This window comes from Eutrigla gurnardus (genome assembly GCF_963514095.1).
Source record: "Eutrigla gurnardus genome assembly, chromosome: 9".
NCBI lineage: Eukaryota > Metazoa > Chordata > Actinopteri > Perciformes > Triglidae > Eutrigla > Eutrigla gurnardus.
In genome coordinates this window covers 7,448,933-7,464,868 of record NC_139923.1, presented here as the reverse complement: position 1 = coordinate 7,464,868, position 15,936 = coordinate 7,448,933, and the positions used below count along the sequence as shown (strand labels likewise).

Genomic DNA, 15,936 nt, shown 5'->3' with positions numbered 1-15,936 from the left:
TTTGCCTAGGGTTAATTTTATGTATTTGTTTTGCTTGCCTCTGTACGCAGGTTATAGCTGTTGTAGGTACTTTGCTTTCTTTGTTGTTTTTCTGTGACATTGAGATGTTGGATTGGGCAATGTTTGATGGCTTGTCGCTCATCTTATCCTAGCTGCTTTTCCTACTAAGCTCTGCTTTGGGGTACTGGCCGGTATACTAGCTTAAACTTAAAGTAGCTTATTGACCTTGTTCTTCTTTCTATTAACAGAAGCCAGTGAACGTGGTTCCAGCGTATTGGGGGTGTTGGGTGCTTCCTTTTTCCCTTCACAATATTTGCGGTGGACTAAGTGTAAGGCTAATGAGCACCTTCACCTTATTTTTATTGCGGTTTGCTGTGCAGCCTACGCCTTGTGGTGTGTGTGTGTGTGTTTTTGATTCTCAAAGATATAGGAGCACTCGGAGTGGTTGCCGTGTGGAACTCTCTCTCTCTCTTTCTCCCCCAGTATGCCAGGTAACTACGCTCATTGATCCCAATATTAACCTGCCTATTGCTGCTGTTTTAGTGCCGCCAGTACCCTCGGCTTGCTATTTTACGGCCTTTATCCCTATTCGTGGCTTGTGCGTGTTTTTATCATTCTCTGCTTGTTGTAATAAAATACATTTACATTTTTTTATATCCAAGGGATTGTTGCTTCCGATTTTTATAGCCATTGCTTAATATCAATAAATATTGCCCAGTCAACTGGAACACCCGTCTCTGTCTTGTCTATACAATTGAACCAAGTGTGGGGGAAACTTCAATACGGTGTGAATTGTTAAGTCTTAAGGTGTAAGGCCTTAGGTGGCGTTGTCTGGTATTTGACCATTCCTTAATGTAACCTAGGGTTACAAATTGGCGTTGTCGACAGGATTGTATCTTAGCAGAGATGAGTGTTCCAGTTGGCACCCAGTGTTAGTTTGTTTTTTTTTCTTTTAATTTATTTGATATTAAGAGGCAAAACAGCAGTGGCACGGCGTGGGACGTTCCAGCTCGGGAAGTCTGCATCCAACTACATTTAACTCCTATTTTCTTTCCGTTCTTGAGACAGCGTCCCATGAACTCCAGCCGCCCAACTGCAGTCATCTGCCGTAGGTGCCAGCAGCCAGGGCACTATGCACGTGAATGTGACAACCAACGGGTTGGTGTACTGCAGCCTCGAACCCTAGTTGCCCATACCAACAGCACTTCCCAACCAGCACTGAAGCAAACATTGGAAGGGGGCAGCATTGGCTCCAGTCTATCTACCCTGGTAAGCCAGCCTATTTCCTCTTTGTTAGGTCAGTGTCCCACAGTAACCATCAAATTGGGTGGAGTTGGGGTAGATTGCCTGTTAGATACAGGATCAATGGTGTCTACCATACGAGAGAGTTATTTTCGACAGTACCTGCAGGGTCAACTCAAATATTGCAATTGGTTGCACCTGCAAGCAGCTAATGGCCTGGAAATACCATATATTGGGTATGTTGAGCTAACTGTTGAGGTTCTGGGGAAGTCTATGCCCAAACGGGGTTGGTTGGTGGTGAGGGATCCCCCTGGACCCACTACCCTTAGTACGCCAGGGGTGTTGGGGATGAATGTCATAAGGGAATGCTATTCTGAACTATTTTCTGTGCATGGCCCTGCTCTTTTTGACAGCCCAACGGTCTTTCCGGACATTAAACCTTGGAGGGAAGCATTTCAGTTATGCCATCAAGCCCAGGGTCAGGCCCCTCGTCCTACTGGTTTGGCAAAGGTAAGAGGCCGTAAGGCCGTCACTATACCTGCAGGTGCTGTTAAGTTTGTGGCGTCTACATGCTCCCAGCAGTTCTGTGAAACCCCAGGGTTTGTCCTATTTGAGCCCCCCCGTACTACCCAACAGTTGCCTAGTGGGTTAATGCCCCTCCCCGCTCTACTTAGGGTGGATAAAGGCACTGTGTATGTCCCAATTTTCAACGTGAATGAGTCTAGCACTGTCCTCCACCCACGTTGTCTGGTGGGAATCCTGACACTGGCCCAGATAGTAAGCTTGCCCCCCGAGGTCACAGAAAGGGTTGAACCATTCGTTGGGGTTACAGATGGGGTGGGAACATCCCAGGGATTCACTGTTCCCGTTTACACTCAAACCGGTAGCTGTAATGCTGTCTTACAGCAAATTCAGGAGTTTGATCTATCAATGCTTCCCCAGCTAGAGCAGGAGAAGGTCAGAGGTCTTCTAAAGAAATATGCTTCAGTTTTCTCAGAAACTGAGGGTGATTTGGGCTGCACTACATTGCTATCACACGACATACCCCTTATAGATGACAGGCCAGTGAGACAAAGGTTTCGGCGCATTCCTCCTGCAGATTATGAGGCTGTTAAGGCCCATATTAGACAACTATTGGACAGCCAGGTTATCAGAGAGAGCTGCAGCCCTTTTGCTTCTCCCATTGTGCTGGTTAAGAAGAAAGACGGCAGCCTCAGGATGTGTGTAGACTATCGCCAATTAAACAGCAGAACCCGTAAGGATGCCTTCCCGCTGCCTCGCATTGAGGAGACGCTAGATTTGCTGTCTGGTGCCCAGTGGTTTTCAACCATTGACCTGTCCAGTGGATCTCACCAAATCCCAGTAACTGAGAAGGACCGATTCAAAACCGCTTTTTGCACACCCTTTGGGTTATTTGAATTTAATCGCATGCCCTTTGGGTTATGCAATGCTCCCGGCACATTCCAAAGGATGATGGAGCGTATATTTGGCGATCAGAATGGACAGTCCTTGTGGCTGTATTTAGACGACATCATAGTCTTTTCGTCAGACACAGCTGCACATCTTAAACGCCTTGAACTGGTGCTGGAACGGTTACAGCGAGAGGGGATTAAAGCCAAACTGGAGAAGTGTTGTTTCTTTCGGAGGGAGGTTCGTTATCTGGGCCACCTAATCTCCCAAGAGGGTGTGTCCACAGACCCGGGAAAGATCTCTGCAGTGGCTAATTGGCCTAGGCCAAGGAACTCTCAGGAGCTGCGATCCTTCCTAGGTTTCGCCAGTTACTACCGCCGATTTGTTAAAGGTTTCTCAGCACTGGCAGCACCCCTACACAAGCTGGTGGCTCAACAAAGTGTGGGAAGAGGTCAACGGGGAAACAGGTCGAGTCTGGAGGATGTCTGGTCCAGAGAATGTGAAGGGAGCTTTCAAGACATGAAGGTACCGCTTGTCAAGGCTCCAACATTGGCGTTCTCTCCCCTTCATCTTAGAAATAGATGCTAGCCACCAGGGATTGGGAGCCGTCTTGTCCCAGGAGCAAGATGGAAAGGTGCGTCCGGTGGCATACGCCAGTCGGAGCCTCAACCCTGCTGAGTGGAAGTACGGCTCCATGAAGCTGGAGTTCCTGGGTCTGAAGTGGGCGATGGTAGAGAAGTATCGTGAATACCTTTGGGGACAACAGTGTGTGGTATGGACTGATAACAACCCGCTAAGTCATTTAAACACAGCTAAGCTGGGGGCCACCGAGCAAAGGTGGGTTGCTGAACTAGCAGCATTCAACTTTGCGGTCCGATATAGACCCGGTTGGACCAATCAGAATGCGGACTCCCTTTCCCGACAACGCTTGGATACCACCCCTGATACGACAATTCCGGCTTTTCCTGGAGTTGTGCTTCCGGCTATCCTGCAGGAGGCTGTGGGAAGGGGATCTCAACCAGTGACTCAGTCAACTATCATGGCCCTTCCCGGTCGTTCATCTTCAGACCTGAAGAGACTGCAGGAGATGGATCCAACCATTGGTGCCTTGCTCCCGATCTGGCAGGCCGGACAAATGCCAAGTCGCGCCGAACGTGAGGAGCTGCCAGCAACTGCTCAAGCACTGTGGTGGGAGTGGGGTCGAATAACCCAGGTTAACGACCTCCTGTACCATAGGATTTTCAGACCAGATGGAGGGGAGGAGGTTCTACAAATCTTGCTCCCCGAGTGCCTAAAAGAAGAAGTGCTGACTCAGCTCCATGATGCACAAGGACATCAAGGAAGCGACCGTACGGCTGAACTGGTCAGACAACGATGCTTTTGGCCAGGAATGGCGAAGGACATTAAAGAGTGGTGCCAGTATTGTGGCCGATGCACTCTGTCTAAAGTCCCTCAGCCACTGAGTCGGGCACCAATGGGTCATTTGCTTGCAACCCGGCCAAATGAGGTGGTTGCAATAGACTTTTCATTTCTAGAGCCTTCCAGAGATGGCTTAGAACAGGTGTTGGTACTAACGGATGTTTTCTCTAAATTCACTCAGGTCATACCCACCCGAGATCAGAGAGCCTCCACAGTGGCTGGCGTCGTTCTCAAAGAGTGGTTCTACCGGTTTGGAGTACCGGCCCGGCTACATTCAGATCAGGGTAGGTGCTTTGAGAGTGCAATTGTCCATCAACTCTGTGACCTCTACCAGGTTCAGAAGACTCGCACTACACCATACCACCCTCAGGGAAATGGTCAGTGCGAGCGCTTCAACAGAACAATGCATAATCTCCTGCGCACTCTATCCACTGAACAGAAAAGGTGCTGGCCCCAATATCTGCCCCAACTAGTGTTTAGTTATAACACCACAATCCATCAAACTACGAAGGAGTCTCCACACTTTTTGATGTTTGGACAGGAACCCCAACTTCCTGTTGATTTCCTTCTGGGTCGAATCCCTGAACCACGGAGTGGCGCCGTTTCAGAGTGGGTCCAGGAACATCAAAGGCGTCTCGAGGTCGTTTACTGCAGCGTGCAGGACCGGTTGAAGCAAGCAGCCAAACAACGGAAAGCAAGACACGATCCAAAGGCACAGTGTGGATCGTTGGACGTGGGTCAGTTGGTGTACCTACGAGACCATTCGACACGGGGCCGTAATAAGATCCAAGACGCCTGGTCCCCCATAGTATACCAAATACTACGAGCTCCCAGCCCTGGTGGTGTGGTTTACACGGTGGCGACAACTGGGCCGAACACAACAGGTGCATCGAACCATGATTAAGTGTGTTCCACCTAGTAGGCACCCCACCCTCACACCAGTGATTCAATCTGCAGACACACTATATGGAGACCCTCCCCAGGTTGACTTGCTACACCAAGATTATCCTATTTCAGGTGTAGTGGCGCTAGTACAACCTGCACCGGACCGGGATTCACAAGTGCTCCCCTTGCCATCCAGTCTGCAGGCGCCCTCTGCACAGGAGATTGAGGTCGGGACCAATAACCCGACATTAGATGTGGGAACGAACAGCCTACCCGATGTAGGTCAACCTATACCTTCCACCAGTACTGGGGTTGCCCGCCGGACTACCAGACCAACAGCAGGACAGCATGGCAACCCCCACCGTCTTCCGGTCTCAGTGGTGAGTTCTGGCATTGGGGCTGCAGCTCTTCCGGTACCTGGCAGTACAAATCCCTACATTAGACCCGAGTATTAGTCTGGCACACTGTGTTCACCCTTTTGTCATGAGATGATCGACGGGACGTCGATTTATATGGGGGGGGGGGGGGGGGTGGAATGTAACCAGTGGGTCACGGACAACAGTACTTCCGGGTTACTTCCTGGGTAACTGTTTACGTTAGCAACGGCTGCTAGCGGGAACGCGAGCCCATGCATTACACAGCTGTTTTGAGTTCGCAATCACGCTAATGAGTATAAGACCAGGAAGGAAGCTTGTGGGACGTTTGCTCTCCGTTCGCTCTGACATCCAGTTGTGGAGAGTGTGTGGGGATCCTGGTGAGGTGGGTGAGTTGATGGTTGTTGTGTGTTGTACGTTAAACTGTTCTAAATTAAACCTTGTGTCTGCTACAGTCGCCAGGTATCCTTTCTCCTGTGTTTGGGCTACGGTGCGGGTACGTGTGATGAACAGTGATTACGGTATTTTCTTTTCTTAAAGGAGTCATCACCTGGTTTTATACGTATCCAGCCCCCCTTGGATCGCTTTGGATCAATTCGTAAAACTTATTAGAAAAAAGAAAAAAAAAATTTAATCAAACATTGAGCTTGTTCTGACCCTTTTTCGTACCGCGATTTTATCACGCGAGATTACGCGCGAGGTTTTGACTGGTCCGGATGTGCATTGTATAATATGTAATGAGGCGCGCGTTGATTCGCCGCAGGAAGGACAGAGCCGGGGGGGCTTGCCTGCATGCAGACTCCAAAACATAATGGCGGCGCTTCGGCGATTTCAGGTAGCGGACGGGGCGGGGTTGGGTGGTGAAAGAGGGGTGGGCTTATGCAAGTAGCCGCCACGGTGACGTCACCGAAGGCGCAGAATCAAAATCTCGTGCTTTAGGAATGCACACCCTTGTGTGCTATTCCTGTTCGGAAAAAGAGCAGAAGCGAAAAAACGGCGCCACTTTCAAACTCCAGCCTTTCAGGCAAGTTTCAACTGAGGTCAAACACAGATATGCATGTTTTAACAAGAGAAATTGCGATTTCCAGGTGATGACTCCTTTAAACATATTTTACGATCTCCTCGCTTTATGTATCCAGATACTTTTAGCGTAACGATAATGTGCTCCCTTTTTAGATTCACGCTGTCTGAGGGCAACGGGTATGTGTCTACGTGTGTGTGTGTGCTATGCTGCAGGTATGCTGAATTTACTGCTGGTACAGTTTATCGCTGGGATTTTATATGGTTTAATACCATTACTAATTTCAGGTATGTATTTGCAGGAGTCTGCCATTGCTGTTTTGCCTAGGGTTAATTTTATGTATTTGTTTTTCTTGCCTCTGTACGCAGGTTATAGCTGTTGTAGGTACTTTGCTTTCTTTGTTGTTTTTCTGTGACATTGAGATGCTGGATTGGGCAATGTTTGATGGCTTGTCGCTCATCTTATCCTAGCTGCTTTTCCTACTAAGCTCTGCTTTGGGGTACTGGCCGGTATGCTAGCTTAAACTTAAAGTAGCTTATTGACCTTGTTCTTCTTTCTATTAACAGAAGCCAGTGAACGTGGTTCCAGCGTATTGGGGGTGTTGGGTGCTTCCTTTTTCCCTTCACAATATTTGCGGTGGACTAAGTGTAAGGCTAATGAGCACCTTCACCTTATTTTTATTGCGGTTTGCTGTGCAGCCTACGCCTTGTGGTGTGTGTGTGTGTTTTTGATTCTCGTAGATGTAGGAGCACTCGGAGTGGTTGCCGTGTGGAACTCTCTCTCTCTCTCTCTTTCTCCCCCAGTATGCCAGGTAACTACGCTCATTGATCCCAATATTAACCTGCCTATTGCTGCTGTTTTAGTGCCGCCAGTACCCTCGGCTTGCTATTTTACGGCCTTTATCCCTATTCGTGGCTTGTGCGTGTTTTTATCATTCTCTGCTTGTTGTAATAAAATACATTTACATTTTTTTATATCCAAGGGATTGTTGCTTCCGATTTTTATAGCCATTGCTTAATATCAATAAATATTGCCCAGTCAACTGGAACACCCGTCTCTGTCTTGTCTATACAATTGAACCAAGTGTGGGGGAAACTTCAATACGGTGTGAATTGTTAAGTCTTAAGGTGTAAGGCCTTAGGTGGCGTTGTCTGGTATTTGACCATTCCTTAATGTAACCTAGGGTTACAATAGGTTGTCATATTCTTTAATAATAAACGATAAACGGACTTTTGATCTCAGCGAATACTTTGTTTAGTACAGCGGGTCAGACAATCAGCTTACACCCTGTCCTCAGCCTCTCAGCGACTGCTTTGTTTGGACAATAGCCGCTACAGAAATAAAAACAGGTCTTCAGTTCTTCCTTAAACGTAAATTCTCGCTTCAGTGTACTGCACAAAATACACTTGCAGAATACAACTGTCTTGCAATAGCGCTCTCTGCGCACTGAGGTATCTCCGTACCGCGAGCGTGGTCCAAAAGAACAACAGTCCCTTCAGTAAACCCGCCCCCGTCTGTCGATTCAGACAGACGGTTCCTACGTGAGTTATGACTCACTTCAAGCCCGTAAGACTTGTAACTTCAAAGAAAACGAATAAAACAAAGCAAAGGCAGCTTGACATTAAATTGTTTTTATGTCTTAGTATTTATGTGTATGTATTACAGTTTTTTTCAGTTGCTAACAAGCGTTTGTCCAACCAGTTGTCACATTTTCAAAACTCTAAACACAATAAGTACAGCATCGGTCTTCTGTGGCCATACCATTCACACATTTCATGTCGTTTTCACACAATATGCAGTCAGTGAACACACGTCCACAATGCTTACATTTTCTTAACAGACAAGCTATACCTCCCAACAAAATTATGCATTGTTTTTGTATTATTTACGAATGTTAACACACAACATCCCACAATAGCAAAAACAATATTCCAAACCTTAGATACAGTATAAAACCTCTGATTCTGCAATGATATCAGTTCAAAAACAATATATCTCAGCTGATAATAAACAAACAATTGAATAATTGACACACAGCTGATTTATGTTGGCTAAATTGGGCTGGTTTAGACTCAGTGGCAGGGGCTATTTTTTCTATTACACTGACACTTATACAGTGAAAGGAGGACTTTGAGGAGTGATGTCTTCGGAAACAGAAAAAGACAAACTTTTTATCTGGGCTTTTTGCTGTTGTTTTTTTGTTCAGAATGCTCTTGTGTGTTTCATGGATATTTTGTTCAATGTAAGCAATACTGTAAAACTTTTGAAGTGAACATTACATGTAGACATACAGTTCCCAACCAAGAAATGTAGTGTAAAAACGGTGGATTGCATGTTTTGCATGCAAATACCTGTAAAACCGAAACATAAAAGTCTATGCAGTTTTTGTAATGTCAACAATAGCCAGTATTTTGAAACCTGGTGTACTTTGATTGACTGCATGTACCTTGTGAAGTAAAAACAAGTGTTATTCTTTGACAGAATAATTTCATTTTGAGTCAGATTTCCAGTGTTTTGGTTTAAGTAAGTGTGTGCAGAGAAAGATGTGTTCTATTTTGAAATCAAGAGTTAGTATATATTTAACAAAATGTGTTTTTGAGTAGAAAATTATCCATTTGGCCAATTCTGTTTTGTAGGTGTGAGTCTGTGTTAAGAGTTTAGAAAAAGTATCTGATGTATGGGTAAGTGCTTGTTAGCGATTGGAAAAAAAACTGTAAAAAAGTTACTTAAAGGTTGTATTTTATGGATGGACTTTGAAGAAGAAAATATATCTACAAACAAATACAACGAAAATATTTATTCTCATTTGAAGAAATTAGGTCATTGATGTAAACCATGAATTAATAGTTAATCTAGTTATTCCAAAAGGGAGATTTAAATGAAATTAGCCAGATTTATGGTGAAATTGTGACCACTGCACACTTAGGTGGACAAATTTCATAGTTATTCATGTCTTTATTATTTAGTCCTCATTTGAGTGTTCCTGATTTGAAGAGGAGCACACTGTTCCTTTCTCTCCATTCATCAAAATGCCGTTTTTTAGCGAAAGATAATTAATTAAACTGAAATGCCGTGATTACACAATTTCAGGAACATGTTGACCCAAGACAAACTTAGTTTCAGTACATGTGTTTCCTTGGGCCCGTGCAGCTGATAAACCAGGTGTTATTTTTAGAAAGGAATGTAAGCTATTGTGGACTCTGGATTTAATCACATTTTACTACGCATGCCATCATAAAATGACAAGGCACATAAACCGTGTTGGGGCCTAACACGATCACACGGATGCACTTATGCAGAATATTTGAAGTTTGGGTCACTGAATGACATCAAAGTTGCCTCAAGTTATTTTCATTGTTGCATTCATTCATTTATTTCATAAACAAGGACGTTGCAGCCAGCTGAGAATGATTACAGTTCCTGCCACGTTCACCACAACAAGACCATAAATCATGTTACCTAATACCATGTCGAGTAATTTCAGCTGAATCACAAGTAAATTAGGATTTATTACATTCAAATAAAGAAGCAGATACATTTCAAAGGCTTTAAGGGCGAAAAGTTTAGAGTAACCACAGTAAGTGCTTTGTTGAAGCTGCAGTGGCCTGCATTTGTTACATGTGTTCTACTGTAAAGCTAGATGGCAGCACAACACTTGTATTAGCTCATCAGTCCTTCTGCTTCAGGCTCGCCGTCACCCACCATGGCATCCAGAGTCCAGCCAAAAACTGCATGACTGTTTTGCACTTGAGCTGCTGTGTCAGACCATCCAAACAAACGTCACTAAAACATCTCTAATGCTATTAAATTCCAGTAATGTATAATCATCACAATAACAAAAATATAACATAACTCAATGAAAAGATGCTTAATTCAGGATAATAATTTGCACCGTTTACATACATACTTCATTGAAGTTAAAAATACCAAAAGAGGTGTGTTTAATGTGTTTTGGCTGTATAAAAAATATAGTTGTATGCTTTAAATATAAGGTAGCTTTATATATCCTTATTATATACAAGCTGATAATTATATATTTTGAATATAGCAGTACATATTGTATTAATTGCACTTCACAAGCAGGTCACCACCACCAGCTCACATGTGAACAGACCCTGCATGTGGCAGTTTGGGGTCCAGTAATGTCAGTTTCTTGAGGAAACAAATCCTCCCCCATCGCGGCCTCGGTTCCTCTTCAGTTCACCAGTATTTCAGAGAAGATCTTCAGGAATCGTCTTATATCTCAGCTGCTAAGCTCACTTTGGAAGCTGAAGAAGAGACGGACATTCTTGTCAAATCACGCAAGTCTGACGTGAATTCATCCATAAATCACACACTTGTCACACCTAAGCATGCACAAATATATTATTGGAATCTCTCTTTCATCGAGAGTGGCCTCAGCAAATCTTCCTCTGGTGTTGCAGCTGTTCTACATATCTTGTTGTAAATCTGTAGACAAAACCTCTGAGGGGACATATCTTGATCTGCTGTGTGCAAATAAGCCCAAAAAGGATTCTCCTATCCCTTTCCATGCATGTCTTTAGGCTTTAGTGCTTTTGTGTCGGCGGACTCGCTGACCGGCTTCAGTGCTGCATCTTTGTCTTCCCTTCTTGAGGGCGGGCCGAGTGACGTCCGGGAGGGAGCGGCGACGGCGTCCGTAGCCTGTTGAGCCGATCTTGATCCTAGGGGCTTTGGCCTCTCTTTGCTTGTTGTTGATCTGGTGCAGTTGGTGGATCAGGTCCTGGTACAGACATGTGACAAGAAGGCAGCCGGATGATCTGGTTGACATTGACCTCCTAGGTCTGACATGAAGCGGAAAAAAGAAAACAAACATTAATGGCCTATTTTCAGATGGCTATCCAGTTAAATGTTAAATTCTCAACTGGCAACACATACCATATTGACAGGGTTTTAAACCCAAGTCATCGGGTTTAATCTAAATGTATGTAAATTTATCGCTGCAATAGATTATAAATCATCTATATTCTTCAGTTAAATTAAAAATATATCTGATATATCTTATAATATCAGACTGCATTCAGAGCCTCAGACATCCATTGAGACTAAATTACTCTCAAAATGCTGCGTTTCTCGTTACCTTGATGGAGATGAGACGATTGCATTCTTGTCCTGCTGTCCAACGTTGACGTCAGAGTGCTGCTGATTGGCTGTGACTACGCTGTCACACAGGTCTCTCTTCATACGGCTCTGCAGCCATACTTTAAACCTGCAACAAAGACACAACGTGAGAGGTTGTGGCGGCAGAATTACTGTAAGGCACAGACTTAAAAATACCAAAAGAGGTGTGTTTAATGTGTTTTGGCTGTATAAAAAATATAGTTGTATGCTTTAAATATAAGGTAGCTTTATATATCCTTACTGTAAGGCACAGACACAAAATGGGAGATGATTTAATTTGCTATGTACAAGAATTTTCTCCGATCATTAAGCATTATCATCTTGTTTTTTCCCAAAATTGCCTGAGCGATAAATGTGCCAGGGTGACGTTTCGGCCAATGTTGGCTTATCACTGATAAATAGGTATGGGCGTATATTTCAGAGTCTGAGAGAAGAAGTATGGAAAGGCCACTTTGATTTGTTACACTTCCACTGGGGAACAATTTCTTTTTCAATTGCAAAATGACTTTCACAACATGTTGGTCACTATTCTGTAGTAATCAATTTAGGGATTCTTAATCTGACCGATTTATATATATATATATATATATATATATATATATAATATCAGTGTTGCCGTGAAAACTCCAGTATCTGTCGAGCTTGAGCATAACTGAAATCCTCTGACTTTTACTGGGATATTTTCTTCACTTGTTCTCGTTTTTCTAACAAACACACGTTGATATGAATGTCTTGTGTTAATCAAGGCGAGCACCGGATCTGAATGCTGAAGGAGGAAATGATGAGGCTTCTTTTTAAATGAACACAATGTTCTCTCAGCTCACCTCTTTTTCAGGCCGGTGTTGAGCTCTCCTGTGGCACCTTTCACCAGTGGCAGGACGGTGGTGAAAACACAGCAGCAGATGACAGTGTGCAGAGCTAATCTCATTTTGGCTGGGAGCTGTCAGTGGTAGAGAAAAAAAATACCTCTGAACTGCTGCCACAACTGGTGATTGATCCATTTAAGGCAGCATCGAATAGGCTTTGTAGCTGCACAACAGGGTGCAACTCAGTCTGTTGGTTGGTCAATTACAACTCAGCGTTAATGGCTTTGCATGGTAGGTTGTTGAAGAAACATGTTTATCAGTACACCCAAACAACTGAATACAAATAAAATCTTTCATCAACTCCTAGTCCATCAAACTGATATCCCAAATTAAATAGATTTATGTTTTCGAATACCTGAAGAATTCTTGAGCAATCTTTTAAAAATAGTCTTCAATTAAAATAGTGGAAAAAGTCACTTACCTCAGACTTCAGCTTGTAACTCAATGCAGAGAATTGATGATGCACATCCAAGTGTGTTGTGTACTGTTTAGCAGACTAAGTTTTTTATTTATTTTTTTTTATTTCTGAGGTTGTAAAGAGTTTACCATGAGTTGTAGTCTGACGTTTACACTGCTAACATGAGAGGCTTTATAGAAGGAGGGAGGGAGCTGTACCTGAATGCCAGAGCCAGTGGGAGGGACTGTGGGACAGTTCATGTCAACCCCATCCACCCCACATGTAGAAAGTCAAACCAAAAACATACAGAGATTATGATGAGTCAGCAAATCCCTGAAACAACGTGACTAATGCTCGAGATTGTGTGAAAATTCTGATTTAATACACCACTTCTCTTTGGGAATGTGCTGAAAGAATTAATTTTGTGTAAATTGACCAAAAATATCCCTCCCCCCCTCCCCCTCCCCCTCCCCCAAATGTTTACTTTTGGCAACACAAATGTGAGACTTATTGATATATATTTACACATATATTTTTTTTTCTTTTTCTTTTGATACTTGTGTCTGAACTCTTTAGGCAGTCATAAGAGCCAAACTTTAGCCATGCGTGTTCTAAGGCAGTTAAGTTGGATGAAATCGTTGTTAATCACCGAATTGATTGTGTGTTTGGATGGCTCTTGTTCGGTCCGAGTCAGCCATCTGTGATTTTAAATGGCTACTAAAGGTTAAGTATCTTCAGATTAGCACTCTGTTGTTGTGGCAACTGCATGCACTGTGACAATTTAAGAGAGGACAACTGAACTTTTTCCCCTCCAGTTGACCGGTCTAATCATTGTGAGGGCTACTAAGTCACCTGTAGTTACCACCAAGCATTTGAAACAAGGGCAGTTTTCTGTGTAAAGATTAACACGAATTCATTAAGGGCTGCCTTGTTGGCTTCTGCTGACTGAACATTGTATCCAACGTAACCCCAAACTCTTAAAGATTTTAAAATGTTTTATTTATTTATTTTATCAAATAATAAGCCTTTGATAAAATTGATAAATTGTATCAATGGCTTACCTTTAATTAATCTGAAGAGTCAAAAATTGACCTTGGACCCTGTGTTTTTGTGTTTGTTGCTGCTTGACTGGAGAATACTCCTTTAAAATAGATCTGAGATGCTGTTATGTCCTCATTGTTCTCTGGAAGTGATGTAACGGTGCATTTTTGCGGTGTGAGCACTGAGCCGGACTCTGTTTAACGAATAGCCTTTTAAATGCTACATTGCCATCAGCAACCAGCTTGAAATGTGTTGTATTTTCTTTTTAAGTAAGTGATAAATACTTGGAAAAGTAATTGATAAATATTCAAAGAAACTTTACAGTGTTAAATGGAGTGTTTAATTGCGTTATTTTGTTTTGATGTTGCCAACGATGTTCGTTTTGCTATTAACTGATTCTTAATTTAGTTTTTTCATGACTAAAATGAATCTTCAAGTGAAACGCTTTCAAATGAGGTAAAGTGAGGACAGGTGATGGCAGGGGCAGATTGGCCATTGGGAGTGCCGAGAGTTTTCCCGGTGGGCCACGTGGTCAGTTAAATAAAAGAAGAAAAAAAGCAGTTGCCTGGGCAGCCCACAGCGTTTTTGGCCATTGGCCTAATAGCTGAGCATTTTATATGATAGCCTATATTTAGAGAGTTTTACTGTAGTGGCTGGCCAGTTAACTTTGGCCATGTGAGTTTGCCCCCCTTCACCTGCCATTCAGACGCTGCCTGCGGCAGAGAGATGCATGTGGCTGCCATGTTTGGCTGTCGTGATCCAAGGCAAGGAAAGGAGCGAAAGTGAGGTTTCAGGAGTGAAATTAATTGAAATTAGCCTGTAAACATTAACGTTGCTATCTATGCCGCCACATGCTAATAAGCTAGCCATACTAATCCGGGTAAAGGCATATAACCTTTATAACTTTAACATATTATTACACAGCTCTTCAAACGCTGTAGAATGCTCCATTCAGTTGAACGGGCCTTCCCAACATTCGGAGGTCTGATATTTTTGTATAACAGACCGCTGCTATGTATAACAGGCAACTGTCAAGGAAAATTGGAACTACCATCTTAATATTTTATTGACTGTGTTGTTTAATATATTACTTACATAAACAATACTTATCTATGAAGATAAATGGCATTTTTTTATGTCTGTCAAGTTTCTATTTTTAAAACTCTTGGGAAGACCTACAGTAGATATCCAAGTTTAGTTTAAATATTGTTTTCTTGATGGTCTAAGCAAAAGAGATACTGATGAAGGACCAGAATTATCTGTTAGAGTATGTTAGTAACTTAATGACTTGATGTGCACAGCTTTTGGTTGTGAACATGAACAGGACTTAAACTAAAAGACAATAATAAATCAAAACCTCCATTGGTACCGGACCAGATGAACTGAACTACAGGTGTGATTGTTCGAACATTGCACAATTAATGTTCTCGTGTTTTGACAGTTGACAGATTAAAATCACTGTCACTCCTTCCCAGTTTGTTCTACATCGTTTGCCTCCAACTTGTGTTGACCTGCATAGAGCTGATGCAATCCCAGGCTAGATTACATCTACTACCAACACCCACAATCATCATCCCACTTTGTCTGTAGGCTAAATTTCTGTCAGCCGTTGTGCCAATGTCAGGTTTGTTTTGATATGGCTTTACAAAACACATTGGTACAACAAGTTTTGATGGGTCTATAGATTCACATGAGTAATGCATTTGAATACCTCAAAGAGATAAACACAGTGCCGTCACTACAACAACACGTACTCCATTGGCCAAAAAGATGATTCCGTGATCTGTGTTTTGACACGATCCTTTCCCGTTCTTAAATTAGATGCCTCATGCTGCAGAATTTCATTATTCCAAAACAGAGTGCACTCACGATCATGATCGAGTCATAGGTCACTATGACTTTGATAAATGTTTTTGTATCCATATCAGTAAGCCAAGATCTTTTTCTCTGGACTGGCTGCAAGAATAGCTTTTGCATTACATATCCAATAAATGAAGACAATATGGTGTTTGGTTGGAGGACAGATGAAGCTTTGATTTATTTCCACGGTCAGGGGTCAGTAGAGCAGGATGTGAACTCAACATTGGCAGGCATCCATTATCTGATATTATTAGATATTCAGTGTCTATTTACAGTTGCATA

The 15,936-nt window shown here is 43.1% G+C and overlaps 1 protein-coding gene and 1 long non-coding RNA gene across 3 annotated transcripts; one reads left to right on the top strand and one right to left on the bottom strand.

Moving 5' to 3' along the window:
* The first annotated feature begins 5,499 nt into the window (after positions 1 to 5,499).
* LOC311018344 lies at positions 5,500 to 7,317 on the top strand. Its single transcript, XR_014597712.1, has 3 exons — positions 5,500 to 5,738; positions 5,793 to 5,851; positions 6,507 to 7,317. It is a non-coding gene; the product is annotated as an uncharacterized lncRNA (long non-coding RNA).
* Positions 7,318 to 9,718: 2,401 nt separating this feature from the next.
* On the bottom strand, positions 9,719 to 12,897 carry admb (adrenomedullin b). 2 transcript variants are annotated; one of them, XM_084017025.1, is made up of 5 exons: positions 12,778 to 12,897; positions 12,315 to 12,430; positions 11,450 to 11,578; positions 10,930 to 11,153; positions 9,719 to 10,619 (listed from the first exon to the last, which is right to left on the bottom strand). In XM_084017025.1, exons 2-5 carry the CDS (start codon positions 12,416 to 12,418, stop codon positions 10,588 to 10,590), a joined length of 489 nt encoding a protein of 162 aa, XP_083873151.1. In that variant the 5' UTR covers positions 12,419 to 12,430; positions 12,778 to 12,897; the 3' UTR covers positions 9,719 to 10,587. The 2 variants fall into 2 exon arrangements, with proteins under 2 accessions (XP_083873151.1, XP_083873150.1); XM_084017024.1 differs by having other exon boundaries at positions 9,719 to 11,153.
* Between the last annotated feature and the right edge of the window lie 3,039 nt (positions 12,898 to 15,936).